We start from the raw sequence: 19259 nt of genomic DNA on the forward strand, positions 1-19259 counted from the left end.
AGCAGGAAAGGACAGGATACTTTTGTTTCATTGAGATCCTAAGTACAACTCGGAAGTCCTAAGTTAAGGTCTCATGAGCGAGCAGACTTTGAACTGTGTCTAGACTACTGTGCAAGCGTGATTACTATCTTGACATGCGTCCTCTTGTTTTAATTTAGAAGACATCCATCTCCTCTCACACACCTCGGCTTGGGGTGAACGCTTCCGCCCTCAACGTAAACGCGTGTTGAATGTTTGACATTTGTATGTTTTTTGGCTTTTCACTAAGTGGCGATCAATCTATGTGTGGGGTTTCGCTATATTTTATTGTCATGTATCGTACTTGAGGAGCATTGAGGCTTCGTAAGTAGCTCGAAAGACGCAGTTTGATGTCGAATTCTAGTTGGTGAAGAAAGTGATTAAGCTTTTAGTGGATCGACTTTCAGGGGATCTGACGCCCTATCCTTCATGGTTGATTACATATGTGTTGAGAGGGTGTAACTATCACATGGGGGAGAGCATCTGGTTGTTCGTGGGATTGAGCTGTAGGCCGTAATTTGGTGGGAACTTCTAGATATGAACTATACTCCATTGCTCTACAATGCTAACGAAATGGTGATAATCACAAACCGGCCTTGCCGAACTTCAGTTTCGTTGTTGTGCCTTACCTATTGAGCAAGATAATTATGTAGGTTCAGCTGCAATCCTTTCAGGAGGTAAGTTCAGCTGCGATCCTTCACTGCAACTCTAAATAGGTGGTTACATCAGATCGCACAGTATGATGTCAAGATCGCCGTCAATCTCAATAACGTTGTCAATCCCTTGATCGTAAAACCCTCTCTCCAGGAATAGCATCCTTTCCATCCACGAATCTCATCAACAACTCTGATGTTGTTTACTTACAGCCTCCCGGGTAGGTGACGTGACCAGCTCTCCCATTCTCACATTTATTGCACAAGCATACACACCCCTTTTGCCACCTCCCTCTCCTCAACCGCTCCAGTCAACAAAATACATTTCCATGAAGAATTTCAATTTGAGCTTGCTTAAACGATCCCCAAACTATTGTTTTGGCTTCAGATTTTGTAGCTATTTCCAGATGTGCAATTTGTCAACAAGGTCTATATATATACCAACCTGATGTTACATCCAATTCCTTTCCATTCACAACCCCCCTTATCGCCCTTCCCCAAGTTACATGCAGCAGCAGCAATAATTTAGACAACATAGCAAAGCGTGCATCTATCGTTAACCAGGATTCACAAATAGATCCCACCAACCAGTACCAATTTGCAAATGAATGTTGCATTTCAGCAGCTCAGCTAGCAAGCTGATCATTGGTTTTTGCTTGATTGTGATGACCGATGACGGAGGGTTTCTTCCTCTCTGCTTTTTATCCATGTCATGATTCCACGGCGTCGAGCAAGATTTGCTTCTTCCTGAAATCTCCCTGCATCAAAAGATGCGATTTATTGGCCCTATCCCCACCAACCAGCTCCTAGCCTTTCACACATCAAAAAAGAAAAAAAGTAAACAGACACCCACATATTTGGTTGAACTATGAACCCGGAAACAAGGCCATCTGACCAGATCACTCCGCCTAGATTCGAGATGGTCAAATGTGAAAAGTGACACAAAACCGTTTTCTTGTGTGTTGGGCTGAAAAGCAAAAAAAAAAAAAAAAAAAAAAAAGAAAGAAAGAAGGAAGCATAGTCGATCTGTTCGCTTGTGGGAAAGAAAGGGCGCCACGAGATGTCTGAGTTTGTGACAGTTGTCTAGGCCCACTTGACTCGACAAAGTTTGAAAGAGATCTTGTCTCGGAAGGGATGTGTCAAAAGGCTAGAAGGTGGCCTTCTCGTTCTAGCAAAGGTTGGTAGTGTCTATAGTCTGTCCTGTAATCATAACGATGGCCAGAGAGGTATTGAAATCACCATGTCGGGAATGCCCGCGGGCGGGATCCGGCCCGGATCAGAGACATGCGATACTGCATGCAATGCCAGCTTAATATGTCGTCCAGGGAATATCCCTACCACAATGAGCTGTCCAGCATATGCAAGTCTGAGAGGCCCTCTCTTGCTTGTCAGCCCCCTTGATAGTCGACGTCAAGATATTCCCGCTTCGAGAGTCCATACCGGCACTCCGAGAACAACAAGACCAAAGAAGAAAAGATACGCTGCCCAGTGGAGTGTAGTTAATCGGATCCACACAGGAATATGGGTAGCATTCCGCAGGTGCTAGCACACGCCTGGCAAGGCAACATCAACCACCTCTCGCTTCTGCTCGATCGGTTCGAAATGCCGCCGAATGTCCCTCCGAGAAAGCACACTCGGTACTGCTTTGATATCGAAGCCAAAAGGAGAGCGCGAAAAGCAGCGCCGTTGGGCAGCGTTCCATTAACAAACCCGAAAGCTGCGATGGAGAGATGCAATGTAACGGACTTCGCACGAACACCCCAAGTGCATGTGCGGGATTTCCCTCAAGGGCATCCTCTCACCCCTTTGCAAATCCCGCAAAGATGGTTGATGGCGGATGGCGGGTTTGGGACAGTTCGTGCGTGTGCCGTCTTGGAACGGCAAGGAAATCCAGCCATGTCGTTGTGGCGGCCAACGGTTGAGCCTCAGAAGCGGACCGTTTTGGTGGAACCGTGGGGAACCGGGACAGTTGGATTGATATTGCCCTTCATTTGTCATTGAGCCTGGCGGAAAACAAAAGATGAGGCACTGTGCATTTGATCAGCTAACGTCTTGTCGATGGTTTGTTGTTTGCCTGCGCGCTTCTCATTCGCCCACATGATTGACAGGAGAGGGATGACGATATACCAAGATGAGATCAGATGGAAGGGTGAGGTGCTGCGAGACCCCTGATCACAGAACGGGCCGACCACCGCATTTTGCCAGAATGCAGTACCACTTTCACCTACTCTGGGGCTTCGGTCATTCTCGACACAAGCAGTAAAAAAAAACACACTTATCTCGGGTTTTTGGCTAAAAGAAGATCAAACATTCAGAGGGGTTGCGTTCTCGTCTCGACCCACGGCTCACCGTTGTGGCACGACTTTTGGCATCCATAGACTCTTGGACTAAACAGACCGGTCAGAAAACTAGATTATAACGATATAATAATGTCTATGCAGATATTGCATTGACTATTGCAGACGTGTTTACGGAGAGGTGCGACAATCGGGCCAGACTTTCCACAAAGGAAGCTGTTCCGAAGACCCGAGACGGAGCGAATCCTGAATCCGTAGGTAGATAATGCAGATTCTGCCCTGATGATACTCTGACTTGCTGATATTCCATGATGTTTTGTGGAAGCGAGCCGGCTACGACTTGACAGAACCCGCGGCAACGGCTCTTTCGCTCCGCTCTTGCTTGCAGTCCAACGGCTTCTGGTTGTTGCAAGCCGTTGACCGTTGCGATGAGGGTCGATTGACGAGAGATTTGTTGGGCCATCTACGGCATCCGAATCGGACCCTGAAGGAATTAGCGACCCATCGCGTCTGTTTGATGTGATAGAAGCACATGCTTTGGCAAGCAGATGCCAAGATTTGATCTCCCTCAGAGTGCTCTGGATATGCTCCCCTTTCATATCGTCAAAGTGTGCAGGCTAATTCACGTGTTGAGGAAGAGAGAAGAGGGTAATCTATCCAAGACCAACATGAGAACAGCCTTGGTCAGAGTGGCTGTAGGTTTGAAACTTGGGCGTCGAAGGAGCCGGCAGCAGGCAGAATCTGGTTTTCGAGTCAGAGTGAGTGAAATTTCGCTGTTGTTTCCAGTTTCAATATCCCGGAGGAGTGGTTGGTAACACCAAGCTGGCCAGTGTCGCATTGGCTGTGATTTGGGAGAGAGAAGAGAAATTCGAGGGGAGTGAATTGTCATCACTGGCTGCATGGGTCGAGTTAGTGGCTCGTCACTGCTCGTATGATGGCTTCGCTCCTTCGTCAGTGGTTGGGCTGCCATTATGGTGAAAAAAAAATAGGACCTGAAGTGAGCGGCGTCGTGGGGTGGTTATCTGTGCGACATCAGTCCATGGCGCTTTGGAGCGCGCTAGCTGCCAGTGTGGCTGGCGGGTAACAACGGGTGCTATCCAAAAGAGGGGGCGACCATTGCCGATCGCCAGCCCGGCTTTCTTGTCCCTCACCTCTGACCAAGCCATCTGATAATCTCCCCGCCATGAATGTGGGGTAGTGGGATGTATAGGAGTCGCAAATTTCCAGCATTTCCATGCTTGTGAGGGGACAAACAGGGAGCACTGGAAAAGCAAGTGTCAGCGTCTACACACCACCCCAATCGGCGTTTGATCGCCCGAGCCTGACATCATCGGAGCTTCCGACACAGGACCTCCAAAGCAATCTGTGATCGACGATTCTGCACTCAAGAGCTATGGCGTATTCGGATGCGCATTTCGGCCTTGTCAGATCTCGTTCATCCCATGTGAGAAGGCCTTGGAGCAGCACAACCCTGGAGATCCTGCTCCTCGGCTTGACCATTGAGTTCCCGCGTTCGTCGGACCGCTTTGTCGGCTGGTCCACTGTGTCGGGCGTGTTTTGGATCCACGTGGGTGTTTGCGGGACGAAAGTTGACAGCTCCATTTCGTGATGGCCGGTTTTGGTGGTGGGCAGCGCAATGTCATGTTGAGGTGAAGGCGGCGTGCGTGCAAGGTAAGGTAGGGTTGCATGATCGGAAAGTGGGGATCCAAGTGGCTTGAAGCACGACATCAAAATGTAGCCGGCATTTTGCCAGCTCCCATTCCACTGAGAGTGTCCCAAGACATGCCCGTCTCAGGCCTGCTTGCTTCCATGCTTGCTCTCTGCTGAGGTGCTGGAGGGTGCGGTGCCAGAAATGAAAGGGTTGCTGCCAGTATGCGCCAAAACCGAGCTCCCTCAATACCACTATGATCATCAGCTTTCGTCCGAAGTCGCCTCCTCGGAGCGAGGTTGCATGCAAGGTACCCGACACTAGTACCTGAGCAGCTGCCAAAGCAACCCTGAAAGCCTGGTTTTGTCTGCTCAGAGATTGCTCAGTACGTCGCATGACGGCGCTTAGAGGTCCCCTATCTCCGATGCCAACAGGAAACGTCAGAGGTCAGACGCCTGCCTACTTGCTTTGAAGCTTGATAACCCTTGATGGCGATCACGTTCTGGAAGCCCACAAGGAACACGCGGCGGCCAACAGGCGAGCTCCGTTGGGCCGAAGTCGAGGCAACGGGAGCGAACAAAGGAGAATAACCCACTTCTTCCAAACAGCCATATCACCTGCGACAATAAAAGAAAGAAACTCTCGCAAACTTCACTACGAGAGAGCTCAGGAAAAAATGGAATGATAACGTCCAATTACGGTCCGGAGCGTAACCAGTGATGGAGAGAGCGCTTAGCCTAATCGGGGGTTACGAGGCAGGGACAGGGGAGGTTGCGATCCAGCGCGTGCACCTGTAAGAGGTCTCGATACGTGATCCTTGACAATTATTACACATTTGCCCAGGGGTAACAGAACTGCTTGACTTGACTCGGCAGGGGGGGGGAGGGGTGCATTCATTTTTGACACTCTCACTGACAGCACCATGAACTTCCATGAAGCAGCCAGGGGCCTCAGCTGTTCTGCGCTGCCGTGGAAGAAAATGATTGATGTTGCTTTCATCCAACGCTGTGCTGTCACTGCAAGATGGACCTGTCTGGCAGCGGTCCCGCGGCATACATTCCGGGCTTCTTCTTGATCGCCTTCCGCGCCGGCTCCTCAGATTCCAAGATCGGATCTTCCTCCATGGGGTCGCTCCCGGCCGAATGCCACCCTTTTGCGCATGAACCACTGACAACCCTGGGCCAGACTGCCAGAATACTACCACTTCTCGAGATCTAAGGAGGGACGAACATAGAAACCAGCACGCCCCCCAAATCCGACCCTCAAGCGATGAGGCGTCGTCGTGGTCAAAGCCATCGCTCCGCTACAACGATACTACACCCCCCCTATACTTGGCTCTCCTATAGATCCTCATTGCCGTACCACATCAACAATGCGGTACGCGACTGCGTATCTGAGACGACGGGTATCGACAAGATGGCTGTCAAAGCTGCCCAGCCGGGCGCCGGATTGGCAGGGCAGTTGGAAGATCGGGCCTACCTTGGTACCCGTACATACTAACCAACTTGGGGATCAACGGAAGAACTGGGGACATCTCCACCGAAGCTTGGTAGAAGCTGGCAAGGAAGAATTGGACCTTCTTCTTTCCGAAGAGCCAAATGCTGGAAACGGTGTTTCAGGCTTTGGCAATGATCAAAGGATGAATTAGCCCGGAGGCCCCTGGGAGAGGGAGGGGACAGCATATCCATTTTTCCAAGTTAGCCTCTCTCGCATGGAGCAGCGCTCAGTTGAAGCCGATTGAATGAATCTAACGCCCACACCTATTAGATTTTTTTTTTCTCCGAATTTTTGCTAAGGTAGGTATTCTGCCATCCAGACACTGGCAGTTGTCGGTGTTTGGCAGCTCCTGCAGGTTGCACGGTCGGTACCTTCCTTGTCCGGCTGCTCTCATTGTGACTCCGACTGCCGTCGTTCCTGGCGGCAGCTGCAGAAGAATAAAGAGAGGTTTCAACAACAAGTGAAGGCGCAACCTTCTCCGTTAATATGTGCTCTTTGCCCGGGTCTCGCCACTGCCTTAACACTGGACTCCTCCCCTTTCCCCCATGTCCATGTCCAACTTCCACATCACGGGCAGTCTCCAGAACGACTTTGTCTCCAATATAACTCGACGAACTTCCTTTTCCCTGAATCAACCTCGGCCAGCCAGCAGGAGTCCAGTCCTCGGCTACCGTTCCCACAAATCTTCGAGACCCCTTCCTGACATCTGCCTCGCCCTTCCGCACTCGGCTGGCTTTCCGGAACCCGCGTCTGACACCACCAGAAGGGACCCTTTCTTTGCCACCTTCTTTTTCGCATAGCCAACCGCACCAGACATCAGCTTGGGTCTTCTGGGGAACCCGGTCACCGGTGAAGTAATAACGAAGAACAAAGAAGAAGGAAAAAAAGAAAAAAAAAAAGGAAAAGTCACCTACAGGGAGCAGCGCCTTGAAGCAGGTCAACCTAGCCGCAGCCTTCCGTCTACCTACCTCACCTACCTATGGCCCGTCCCTAGCGTGCAATACAAGCCTACCTACCTGCCACTGCCGGCAGCCATCAGCATCACCTCGATCCTGCTCGGCATCTTCCTCGTGGCACAGAAACTGCACTGGCTGCTGCTGCCGCCGCGCCATTTGTTATCAAACACCTCTTGGTTCTCGCGGGTACAAGGGGCTGAGATCTGCCAGCTGAATGGCCAAGATAGGACCACTGATGGTGCTTATCCTGCAATCCGGCAATAGCAGCAAGCCAAACGATCATCCCTTGGTTCACCACTGCGAGCACGCCCTTTGGCCCAGCATCAGGAACGACCTGCTCCATTCCTGAAAAAGAAAAGACAAAGGCCAACATCTGCTTAGCGGATTACCTTAATTAGACAAGACCTGGAGTGATCACTTACCCTGTGCGGCTCATCATAGGCGCTGCAGGCACCTCACCTATTTCCCCACGGCCACCCACCACCAAGACAAAAAGCTCTCTCCTTTCCCAACCAGGAGCACGTCACAACCCACATGCCACTTGGAAGCCTCTGACATCTTCCATACCTTTCACACGCACACATCTCTCGCGCCCGACGGTCCCGATCTCGAATTCACTGTCGCCGTCGACTGCACTCACCAGCCAAAGCTGCCGGAACGTCGCACAGGAGCTTCCAAAAACAGCAACTGCGGGATTCCCTGCCCTGGCCGCACTCAACCATACAACAGTACCTCGATCAGGTCAGGTACAAAAGTTTGGGGTGTGAGCCGTGTCTTCGACGCGGCCTACCAAACTCGCCTTGGGCGTCCGGTTCCATTCCAGCCAGCCAGCTCTCGCTTCGTTTCCTTCGTGCACTGCAGGAATCTCTCCACACTGCAGCCAGCTGCGGACTTCCACTGGAAACCTCCTTCTCACGCCCCCTCCTCCCCCCCTCTTCTTCCCTTCCCGGGCACCCACCTACGACACGCGCATCTACCCTCACATCCACCTCCACCGCATTCACAACCACAACCATAACCACCCTCCAGACCGGCCGGCTACTCAGCCAGTCTGCCTCGGTCTTCCTGCAGCGCACTGTGGCCGCTGGCCATACTCTCGGCATCCACATATAGCCCGAGCTTTGCTTTGCCGTGTCAACCCTTGCAGGAACAAAAGCAAGAACAGTTGCTGTACTTGGCAGTTGAACGCTGCCGCTGCCTGACAGCTTCTTGGACGGATCAAGGCCACCACTCAGACCTGAAAGGGTGTATTTTAATCGCCAGTCACATCGCTTGGATCTCCTTCGCCCCAGGCGCCGCCGACCACAAGATCAACACCTCCATTGGTCCGCATGCTACTCGCTACCTGTCAACCGTCCCGTTTTATCTGTATCGCCGCCAAACGCCGTGGCTCTTCTCCCTCCTTGGTCCGCCGTCATATCTTAACCAAAGGAGCCCATCACTTGTCTTTCCGTCCCGGACCGCAAACAAAGCCCTTGTAATTCGGCACCATCTTGGACACCAGAACCGCCCAGGCTCGAAAGCTTAACACTATGTCATAAGAGCCCCTTGAAGTCCAAATCAGCACAAGCCGTTTTGCAGTGAGGGTAGCTCGACATCGTTGCAATATCTGGCTTCTGGAACCTTGGTCGCGGACCCGCAAGTAATAATCCATTACCCGCTTGCCACCCGTTGTCTTGTCCGAAGCTCAAGACGACCCCGGTATCTCTCTGACCATTTCAGGCGCGAACCAGGGCAGCAGCTGTCGTACATGGCAGTCGTTGCTCCGCCACCCCTATTAAAATCGAAGTTGGACCTCTGGGAATCAAGCGAATCCGCTATATATCCTGCCGTACCACCTTCAGCGCCCATGACAGACATAATGTCATACCAATATCCGCCGCCGCCTCAAAACGGCGCTGACATGGACATGTCGCCATCGGGATACTATCCCAACTATTCAGTCTCTTCACACACATCATCAGGAATGGATTCGGGGGTCCCATCCAGAGACCGTTCAGACTCGATGAAAATCAAAAGGTCACTATCGACGCCGGCCGTCGGCCCATCTCCATCCCAGGCCCCGGCACCCCAATCCACGGCATCGCAGCAGTCGACAGCCCAAGGCCAGGACCCGCTTGGGCTGGCAGGAGAAAAGAGAAGAAACAAACTTGGCTATCATCGGACATCAGTCGCATGTGGTAAGTCTCGCCCACTTGGAAGTTATGAAGCTACCCTTGTGTGAGTATGGTGCTAAAAACAAGACGATTAAGGCCACTGCCGCCGGCGGAAGATTAGGTGTATACCTTCCCAAAACGACGTGCAGGGTCGATGCATGAACTGCATTCGACTCAAAAAGGACTGCAGTTTCTTCCCAGTAGATCAACAACCACCTCCAGACACGAGACAAAAGTCGGCGTCGAGGTCGTCTGTTGGACCCAAAATTGCTTCAGCCTCTTCATCGCCGGCCATGCAGAGTGGAATGCCGTCCGACATGCATGGACAACAGCCCTATTCCCAACTCACCATACCATCAATGCCTCCGCCGATGAAGCCAGCTGGCTCCGAAGCCTACACCCCTGATTCCAAGAGTAAGAAGAAACCCCGAAATCCAACCCGAGAACAACTTGCTGAAACTTCCAAAGTCCCTTCGAGCGCTTCGAGCTCTCGAGTGTACGATTATGGGCAGTCCGGGATAACAAACTGGATGGCAGATGCTAGCCCGAGCTCCTCTAAACCGAGCGACTTGAATACCAACTGGCGAACTTATCCGGCTGAATCCCCCATAACGCCGGCTTTTTCCCCATACACGCCACACGCACCGCCTCCATCCGCAACCTGGTCAACGCCCGTAGGCTCCGAGCCTGCTCGTGACGATCTGGCCTGGTCATCGTCGTACCCGGCGCCGCCACCCCGATCATTGTCCTTTGGTGCCGAGAGCGTCTCGAGTCAAAGCCAGTACCCATCGATTTCGCATGTCAGCAACCACTCGAGTCGAGATTACAGTCGAAAAGCCAGCTCCATGTCTGCCGACATGTATCCTGCCCCCATCTCAACCGCAATTCCCGGCGTTGATACGACCCCCGGATCGACACCAACTCATGGTCTGGCGCTTTCCGCTGGGGCTGCCCCATCATCTGCCTATGGAACCTGGCAGCAGCCATACCCATATTCCAAACCCACTGATGGTTATGGGGGAGCGTGGGCATATCAAGAATCGGGGCATCCAGGAGATCAGCATTCGACTGAGCACGCCTATTATGAGCGATAGAGCCAGCGAATCTCATTATGTGGTGGATAGGCTGTGGTCTATGCTGAGCTTGTTGACCAACATAAATGGTTGTGTGAAATTAGGCGGGCGGGATTACTGTCAGCCGCGGGGCTGCGCCTTGGTTTTATCGACAAAGTGCCATCCAGCTTCTCGCACACCTTCAACACTCTTTTCATGTCGCGGCTCTTTCGGGTCAGTCGGTGTGATTCCTGGAACTTCTCAAACAGGTTGTGCGCGATGCAAGTTCTTCAATCGGGAAGTTGGGTCTGAGCGCAAACCTTCTTTGGACGCCAAATCGGGCGACTTGCGACACACGACACACCACATGAGACCTCGGGTGTACCCATGAAAGGCTCTCCATCTGCAAGTTTTGAGCATACGACGAAAGATCGATGGCTTGTGACCCGATCACACGAAATGTGGCTGACAGCAAGGATGCGAACCGAGCGCCTTGTCCACCACAGTTCACCTCGTCGGCCTCCGCAGTCCCAACTTTAAGTCCGGCCGACAACGATCATGACGGGGCATATTTTTGATCAAACCAGGAGGCGATGGAAAGAGAGATTGGTGATTATTGACACAGAACCGAGTGAAGCAGCAGTTTACTCATCTTACCCCTTTTGATCAAGAAAAGACTTGGGCCAGTGTGATGATGATTGCCAACACCAGCTCGGCATATGACTCGTCATCACCAGATTCAGTAGCGCGATCCATAAAAGCCGGGCAACTATATATCAACGGGCCGTGTCGTGGAACAGGCGGAAACCGGGCGGAACGGCACGGGACGGGAGACTGACGGGAGTGCCCACACCTTCATGTATCCGGTGAGAGCAGATGCTTCCGGGCTGGTCACATGGCGGTAAACCAGACACACCGGTTCGGCGCATTGCCCCAAGGTGGAAGGACGTTACACGAGAAAAAAAAAAAAAAGGGACGCCACGCGATGAACGTGGGGGAACACTGGGGAATAATATGACACGTCGACAACAGCACAAGTGCGGCCAACACACCTGGGTTAGAAATCGGAATCACGATCGCGGTGGTCAAATTGCATCTTTGAGGGCATTGGGAGAAGGTTGTGGAAAACAGATACATGGGGCATCAATCAGGGTCATGACTTTTTTTCTTGTTCTTTGTTCGCTTCTATTTTCGCGGATTTTACTGTGGTTTTGTTCTTTTTCATTTGTGTTTTTTGATATATGAGTTTTTATTTTCCGAGTTGAGACGCTGTCATCTGTATGATGGGACTAAATAGCGGGTTTGAGGTTATAAGGAAGGCAAATTTGATGTGGAAAGTGGAACATGGAAAATGGATGGGTTGTTTGTTTGTTTTTTACATATTATATATACATTCTGCTGCTAAACATGCAGTGGTGTTTTTCTGACGCCGAACCTTTCTGCATCTTTAGGTTGAATGGAACTGAAGATGTGTTTTATGTTGAGCTTTGTGTTTTGAATACCGCTGGGTTTATAGATGTGCAGATGGGAATGAGGTCAAACGATGAATGACATGCCTCGTATGTGAGTGGATGTATATAGATGTCTTGAAGTTGTGGGTTGAGATGGAAAAGAGATGAATGCTAGATGAGTTTTTCTGCAAAGCAGTGAACTGGTTGTTGACAGACTCTCGATTATTTGCCAATCGTGAAGAGAATGATGTGTATTGTAGGCTGTTCAATATTTAATTCAAGTGACAGGATCAACAACCTATTATGAATCAGAATGATTCAAGCTACTCTTTTTTTTTTTTTTTTTTTTTTTTTTTTTTGTGTCTTCAACGGGGTAAGTAAGTAGCAACTGAATGAATCTATGGGACATTCATTGCGCTCTCATAGCAGGTGAGATGACTGGAAGAAAGTATAGACACATGTAGGTAATGCAGGTAGGAGGTCGTGTATGATATGTATGCAGTAAAGCAGATACATACCACCTACTGTGCTCTATGGTGGAAAGGTGAAATAGGTATACACACGCCCTTGCGAACCCAGAGAATGAGGCGCCATGGGAAAGAGTGTATACATCATCATGTACATTGTGTATCAACTTGCACAAGTCTTTGTGAAAGGGTCAGGTGAGTCAAGGTCAAAATTTGTGGTCTGACTTGTAGTAGAAAAGGTGAAAATTGGAATGTATACATATATAGTAGTGCCAGTAATGTACTATCGAGTGTGAAAGGTGTCAGTGATAGGTTGGTAGATAACTTCAACAATACGTCCGGTAATGTCGTAGCCTTGTAGGGATATGCCTGTCTGTTCCTCCATTCCAATGCTACGGGGTGTACTCCCATATTCAGTGACGGTTACAGTCATATCACACCGGTGTTCTATTGCAGCTAGTATACCAGCGTGCTATCGCAGAGTCCTATTCCCAGTGAACATCTGTGACATCGCCAAAAACTACACCCTCCCCCACACTTACAACTCCGTCCCCCGCTAGGATTCCCCAGACCCCGCGAATTTTTTGCGTCCGTTCGCCCTGCCGTGGACCCCACAACTTGGCGCGCCCCCCGGCCGCTTTGCTTCCCCCGCAAAACCCACTTTTCCGCCTGCCGCCGTCATTCCCGTCCGTGTAACGGCGCGCGACGCGGGCTGGGCGTGTGGTTCTGCCGTCTCTCGCACGGGAGTATCCAGCGTCTTTCTTGCCTTGTATGATCTGTGCCGTGTTTGTTCCCTCTTCATGCCAATCCACCTGTTCGTGTGCCTGCCGTCCCGCCCTTGTTCTTGCTGCCCTGAAACCGAAACTTCTCGTACCTTTCCAGATCCAAATCTGGGACTGATATTATGAATGTAAGCTGGTTATTGGTGGAAGTATCAAGGCTAAGAAAAAGACTCGCGCAGCACGTGCCGTAAATCGAATATAAAACCGGTACAGGTACATTGTCGTTTCGTTGTATCTAACAAGAGGGGCCAGTTTGTTTCGCTGAAGGGAACGAGTGGACAAGTCGGGATGTAGCAGTGCAGGCACTCCAAAAGCAGCAGCAGTTCATGCCGGCAAGCCAACCTTCCGGTCTGTCGTGGTAGTCGAGGGTGCTTCGAGCCGAGCGCACGGCTGTTGGTATGTAACCTTTCAAACGTACTTCATCCTCGATCAATGGACCCTGAACCATGTCATGGCCTCCTAGATTGACAGCCTTTGTCACCTTGACGGTCCACCAAACTTCCTCAGTAACAACGAGCAGCCCCCAAGGAATTCCAACTTGGGTTTTCGGTCAAGAAGAGGTCTCGTCTTGATCATAGCTGTCCATTTTAAGAAGTGAAGTCGGAGCAATCAACCTGTGAGCTTCCACAATAACACCATCAACGCAACGTAGCACATGAAGCTCAACAAAACGAGCAACGCCACGCTGTTACCGCTGGTCCGGAATTTCTTCTTGACAACAAGGGTCCTTCTTCGCCCCCGTACGGTAAGGCCTGTTGGGGTTGCTGGATCGTTTTCTTCGCCGCTACTACTTTCGTCTTCGCTCTCGACCGAATCAAAGAACTGACGGTTGCCTTCGTACCGCCGGTAGATGGCGACTAGCATGATAGCCGTACCATAACAAGCGAACAAGGCTCCTATGGGGTAGAACTCCGAGGTGAAAATCTTGAGGATGACTAGTGCAAAGGAGAACTGTGATAGAGCCGTGCGCATATAGGCACCCTCAAAGGTTCGTTGGGCAGCGCGGATTTCCACCAGCCTGAACAAGTAAAGCGTGTGAGCAGACTGCCTCGTATGTGCATATGGTGAACGACAGAACTGCAGGTGAGTGTCCGAGATATGATCTAGATGGGGCAACTAGCCTGCGACCGCACGCCTCGATCTGAACAACAAATGGCCTAGAGTAGGCGAGATCGTTCGGGCCCGCTACACGTTCCTACCCGTCAAAAATGCCCCGTGCCGTCTGTATGAAAAGACTTCCGCAAGTGCGGGGAACGGCAGAGGAAGAGGCGGGAGACACAAGCATGGTGGCGGCGTGCATATCTGACAGGTCTCCACCAAGAAGGACCGATAATCATACCAAGATGGAAAGGCGGCAAGAAAAGGGGGAGGCTGGATCGAAACAAGGACAATATGGTGACGAATCAGGGGCAGGTGAGGCGTCCAAGGTAAGGAGGTGTGTGAACAATTGGAGGCAAGGAGAAATAGAGGCTGAGGTGTTGGTCGTACAAGACCGGCACTTCGGAACGACATTGCGAAAGATGAGATCAAGACTCACTCTTGACTCGTCAGCACGACTGATCGTGCGCGGTGAAGACGCAGATGGAGTCGGTCCTGGGGGTAAGGATGGAGGGCCTATACATAGCAGACGTCAGTTATTGGTGCTATTCGGGGAGTGATGAGCGCGCGACGCACCTCGAACATGGACGCCATGCTGAGCGGCTTGTGTGGGTGGTGCTGACTGAGGAATTGATAAGTGAAAGGGCAAGCTGCCGGGCTTCGTTCGGGGCCGAATCTATTATTATGAGATTAAGCGTGCTGTAGCGCGGATGTCATGAGGTATGAGATGGATGAGAAGATGAATGATATCGTGGGCTGTGACGTTGTTTGTTGAAGGTTGCTTCGGTCAGTGGGTCTTGCGTAATTTTGGGGCGGGTTGTGTTATTGTTAGTCTCAAAGCACGCATAACCCTAACCCGTAACAAGCTGGGCCCGCAGCATTCTCGCATACCTCACACAGGGAAGACAGTGAATGGTATGTTTAGAGCTCTGAGTAATTGAAAGAATATATGATTTTGAATGTCAATCGAAGTTTTGAGTGTAGTTAGCTATACAAACACTGGAGGCAAATAGAGCTGCCATCGTCACCCAGAACCTATGAAATCCATAGTGACATGGCTGGCTCCTGAGTACAACTTGTGTGTGGTTCTCTGACCATTTCCGATGATCATCAGACGCGATATGTTACATGATCAATCTTGCAACACAGAATATCTTGTAGAGGCTCGTAAAAATGGAGATTATCTCAAAGGTAAACGTGGACTCAAGACCTCTAGATAAGTAAAGCTCTCACAATGTCAGAATTACAGTCAGGAATCATCTGCTCACTGGAAGCAAGAACAGCTGTCCAATCATTTCACAGCATTTACACCAAAAATCCCAACCAATCAACTCACACCATTCTCACCTAGCGCAGCTCTACCGCCCCTGCAACAGTGGCCCGTGCCTAATATTGATTGCAGGGTTCCCGCAGCACAGTGGAGCAGCCTTGTCGATTGAAGCTTCGTGGCCGCTTCATTCGAGAGAGAGCTCCCGAGCAGCTCGCGGGCGCAATCATCACCATTGAAACATTTCCCCATCGACGACGCCCTCCTCCACAAACTCACACTCACCCACCCAGTTCCCTCTTTTTCTTCAACAACACACACCCACGCAGCTTGTACCCTCAAAAACAAGAAACAATGGCCCAAAAACGCAACAACGTCAACCGCGGCGTCTCGCCAAACCCAAAGACAGCCACCACCACCTCTTCCTCAACCACCACCGCCCCCCTCCCTCCAACCCCCAACCCTGCCGCTCCCATCCCAGGAAGCAGCAGACCAACATCCTCCCACTCCACCACCACCACCTCAGCCAAAAGCTCCGCCTCCGCGCCCGTCGCCCAGACCTGGGACAAGGTCGTCTCCAACCTAACAACCCACTACCAGAAATCCACACCCCAGCGGACGAAGCTGCTCGATGCGTTTATGGCCTTCTTGGTGGTGGTGGGGGTCCTGCAGTTTGTGTATTGTGTCTTGGCGGGGAATTACGTACGTTGACATCCAAACAATAATCTGGCTCTTATCCAGGGGGAGGCAGGGGGAGAGATCCCGGGTTGTATATGTTGCTAACATGTGGTATAACAACAGCCCTTCAACGCCTTCCTCTCCGGCTTTAGCGCGACAGTCGGGCAGTTTGTTCTCACCGCGTCGCTGCGCATTCAGACCACCGAGGCGAATAAGAAGGACTTTCCAGCGGTTTCTCCCGAGAGGTAAATGCATACATCACTGCTCATTTGACCCACGTTCAGGGGGCCAGGGGGCTAACATTGGAATAGGGCGTTTGCGGATTACGTTGTCTGCAGTTTAATCCTGCATTTCTTCTGCGTGAACTTTATCAACTAGATTTGCCGGTGAAAAAGGGGAACGGGGAAAACCAAACCAAAGCGAGCGAGCGCAAATATTTGCAATCTTTTGGGCCAAAACTGGGGGCAGTGGTGAAATGTGGTGTTTTTTCTTCTTCGATTCATCTTTGTTTAACAATTGCTGTATTTTCTGTCTACGTTACCTCTTTTCACCGCGTGAGGAGTGTGCGGTTCATATACCACATCGTACCGTCCCTGCTGTACAACAAAATTTTACAGCAACAAGACAAGATTCAAGGCCAGACAGATAACTTTATATGATAAACAGGCAGGGCTGGTATAAACAAAATACACATTTCAAGATGTTCACTATCCCTCCTTGGGTGGAGGAGGTATGCTTCCAGCCCTGGGCGGCCCTCCCATTGGTGGCCCTCCGGTTTTTGGGGGAGGTGGCAACGGTGAGGCGGTTCGACTTGGCGCGTTGTCCAATTCTCTGCTCTTCTTTTCCTGTTCCTTGAAGTAATCGTCCATGAGATTCGGTCCCGTATGGTGGCCCCTTTCCTTCTTTTTGCCTCGGGGTGGTGCAGTACCGCCTGTTGTTGGAGGCGGGCCAAGTAGTTGAGCCGGGACAAGAAAGTCTGCCGAGGAGGATGGAGGGGGAGGAGTAGCTGTGGTAGCCGCCGGAACAAAAGGTGAGAATGACCTTGGGGCAGCGCCGAACTGAGGGATACCACCACCAGATTCACTGCCATCAAAGAGAGTCTCACCGGGAGCTTGAACTGGCTCGCTAAGAGGGGCAGGGATGCGATGTAGGGCGCCATAGCCGAGGACGCAGCCGAGAGCTCCCTCTCCTCCCCAGTCACGCGAGGGCTGGATGGTGACCTCGCGCGTGACGTTGTATTCGTTGTTGTAGACGTAGAGGCGGAGGGGGCGGCCGATGTGGTCTTCTACAAGCTCGGAGAGGCCGGATTCGCCGTGGAGGACGCCCTCAGGGGTGCCGAGGATGTAATCGCTGTAGGGGAGGAGGCCGGCGGCGTCGGCGGGAGAGTTGGCGGGGACGTCGAGGACGTGCCAGATGTTGGAGACGACGGAGAGCGGGGTCCATTGGAGGGTGAGGCCTAGGGAAGCGGTGTCGGCGGGGACCGGGACGTGGAGGGCGCGTGTGCGCTGGCCTTTGGCGGACCAGAGGCCGAGCATCACTGAGGAGCCGGCGCAGTTGCGGACTTCCTGGGCGAAGAGGGAGGGGTCGGAGGATTCCTGGGGATCAAGGTTAGTTGGAGAGGGCGAGAAGGGGAGTTTGGGGGGAGGTACAATCATGCGCCCGTTGATGCCGACTATGTAGTCGAACCATGGCTCGATGGAGAGCTCGAGGTTGGTGTTGCGCAGGACTTGGAAGCCGAAACCGCTGTGGGTTTCTCTTGCCTGGGGAGGCGCATCACCGTCGAGACGGGATATGAATCGGTTGAGGGCGTTGAACATGTTTTGGGGGGGCTATGTGGTGGTTTGGAGGTTGGGTTGTCGTCGTTTTGAAGAGTGAAGCTGTCTCGAAGGCAGGCTTGGCATGTGCAATTGGACAGGGGTCCGGTAATGGATACGGTGGTGTTTATCGGTGACCCGCTCTTCACCTAGAGGGTGGGGCAGGTCTGAGCTTCTCTAAACTGCAAACGCTCATCCCTGTCTTGGCATCGAGTCTCATTGTGGTTTAAATTCTTGTAAAGTTCTTCTCATGGACAATCTGGAAATTCTAGGTGGAAATGACAAGCATCTTCCCAGACTCATTCTTGAATTCACATAATACATCATGGGCCAAGAACAGTCTGTGACTGAGCGCGACAAGGCGTCACCAGTCCAAGTGTAGTGGTAGGCTCCACACTGCCGCGTTCACCAACCAAACACGCTGGAACAGCACTCAACACCAGAATTCAACCTCACACCAACAGAGTCACCAAGAAACGTCCTCAGAAAATCAGAAAAGATACGAGAGAGAGAAAAACGATCCCATTTGGCGGCATACCCATCCCTTACCGACCCCCATTTGAGCCAGAGCTCAAACAGATCGCCATGTCCATCATGAAACCCGTCGTTGGCAAACTGCCACTCACAGATGAATGTCTTCACTACGATGATGTGTGTGAGGTGCCGCAAAATCTTCAAAAGTAAGCCGCTCAACCCACCTACGTGATTCCACTTAACTAACTCTTCACAGATATTTCCACCAGCGCTACTCAATATTCAAATTCTATGACTATGACATCCGCCTCACAAACGATGCTTGGTTTGGCATCACCCCAGAACCCCTAGCCTTGAGGCTCGCCAACGACCTGCCTTCACATCTCTACTCCACCCCACGACGCACGACCATAGTTGACCTCTTTGGCGGTGCTGGCGGCAACACGATCGCCTTTGCGCTCTCAGAGAAATGGGAGCATGTCATCTCCATCGAGCGCGATGCCTCCACTCTCGCATGCGCCCAACACAACGCCGAGGTATACGGCGTCTCCGGATACATCACCTATATCCATGGTGACTGCTTCGACTTTTTGGATCGTCTAAAGCATCACCCAGAAACACTGGATTTATCACTACGAGAAAAGTGCGATATGAGCCAGACCGTTCTGTTTGCATCGCCACCATGGGGAGGAGTGGACTATAAGGAGCAGGATGTGTTCGACCTGAGCACCATGGAGCCGTACAACCTCGAGGTACTACACAAGGCTTGCAGTCCTATGGAGCATGCTTTGTATTTGCCTAGGACGAGCGATTTGAGGCAGATTGCCAAGCTGGCTCCGAAAGGTGAGAAGATAGAAGTGGTGCAGTATTGTATGGATGGGGCGAGTAAAGCGATGGTTGCTTTGATCCCAGAAGCGACGCCGGAGTTAACTTGATTATTTCGGCAATTTG

General features: G+C 51.5%; 6 protein-coding genes across 6 annotated transcripts; 3 read left to right on the plus strand and 3 right to left on the minus strand.

Annotated features, from left to right (window-relative positions):
- Positions 1-175: 175 nt before the first annotated feature.
- On the minus strand, positions 176-449 carry QC761_110650 (uncharacterized protein; the record flags this gene model as incomplete). Its single annotated transcript, XM_062874356.1, is given in 3 exon segments — positions 176-256; positions 323-403; positions 420-449. The coding sequence occupies 3 exon segments, from the start codon at positions 447-449 to the stop codon at positions 176-178; spliced, it is 192 nt and encodes a 63-aa protein (XP_062737474.1).
- Positions 450-6510: 6061 nt separating this feature from the next.
- Positions 6511-10414, plus strand: QC761_110660 (uncharacterized protein). The gene is made up of 3 exons (XM_062874357.1): positions 6511-9249; positions 9322-9639; positions 9694-10414. The coding sequence occupies exons 1-3, from the start codon at positions 8820-8822 to the stop codon at positions 10317-10319; spliced, it is 1374 nt and encodes a 457-aa protein (XP_062737475.1). The 5' UTR covers positions 6511-8819; the 3' UTR covers positions 10320-10414.
- Positions 10415-12428: 2014 nt separating this feature from the next.
- Positions 12429-14856, minus strand: QC761_110670 (uncharacterized protein). Its single transcript, XM_062874358.1, has 3 exons — positions 14652-14856; positions 14515-14591; positions 12429-13995 (listed from the first exon to the last, which is right to left on the minus strand). Exons 1-3 carry the CDS (start codon positions 14667-14669, stop codon positions 13587-13589), a joined length of 504 nt encoding a protein of 167 aa, XP_062737476.1. The 5' UTR covers positions 14670-14856; the 3' UTR covers positions 12429-13586.
- Positions 14857-15482: 626 nt separating this feature from the next.
- On the plus strand, positions 15483-16708 carry OST2 (oligosaccharyltransferase complex subunit epsilon). The gene is made up of 3 exons (XM_062874359.1): positions 15483-16044; positions 16144-16265; positions 16332-16708. Exons 1-3 carry the CDS (start codon positions 15697-15699, stop codon positions 16396-16398), a joined length of 537 nt encoding a protein of 178 aa, XP_062737477.1. The 5' UTR covers positions 15483-15696; the 3' UTR covers positions 16399-16708.
- QC761_110690 (uncharacterized protein) lies at positions 16629-18086 on the minus strand. Its single transcript, XM_062874360.1, has 2 exons — positions 17670-18086; positions 16629-17615 (listed from the first exon to the last, which is right to left on the minus strand). Exons 1-2 carry the CDS (start codon positions 17835-17837, stop codon positions 16728-16730), a joined length of 1056 nt encoding a protein of 351 aa, XP_062737478.1. The 5' UTR covers positions 17838-18086; the 3' UTR covers positions 16629-16727.
- Positions 18031-19243, plus strand: tgs1 (putative diacylglycerol O-acyltransferase tgs1; the record flags this gene model as incomplete). The annotated part of the gene is made up of 2 exons (XM_062874361.1): positions 18031-18514; positions 18565-19243. The coding sequence occupies exons 1-2, from the start codon at positions 18420-18422 to the stop codon at positions 19241-19243; spliced, it is 774 nt and encodes a 257-aa protein (XP_062737479.1). The 5' UTR covers positions 18031-18419.
- Positions 19244-19259: the final 16 nt, after the last annotated feature.

The sequence above is a fragment of the Podospora bellae-mahoneyi genome (genome assembly GCF_035222275.1).
Source record: "Podospora bellae-mahoneyi strain CBS 112042 chromosome 1 map unlocalized CBS112042p_1, whole genome shotgun sequence".
Classification (NCBI taxonomy): Eukaryota; Fungi; Ascomycota; class Sordariomycetes; order Sordariales; family Podosporaceae; genus Podospora; species Podospora bellae-mahoneyi.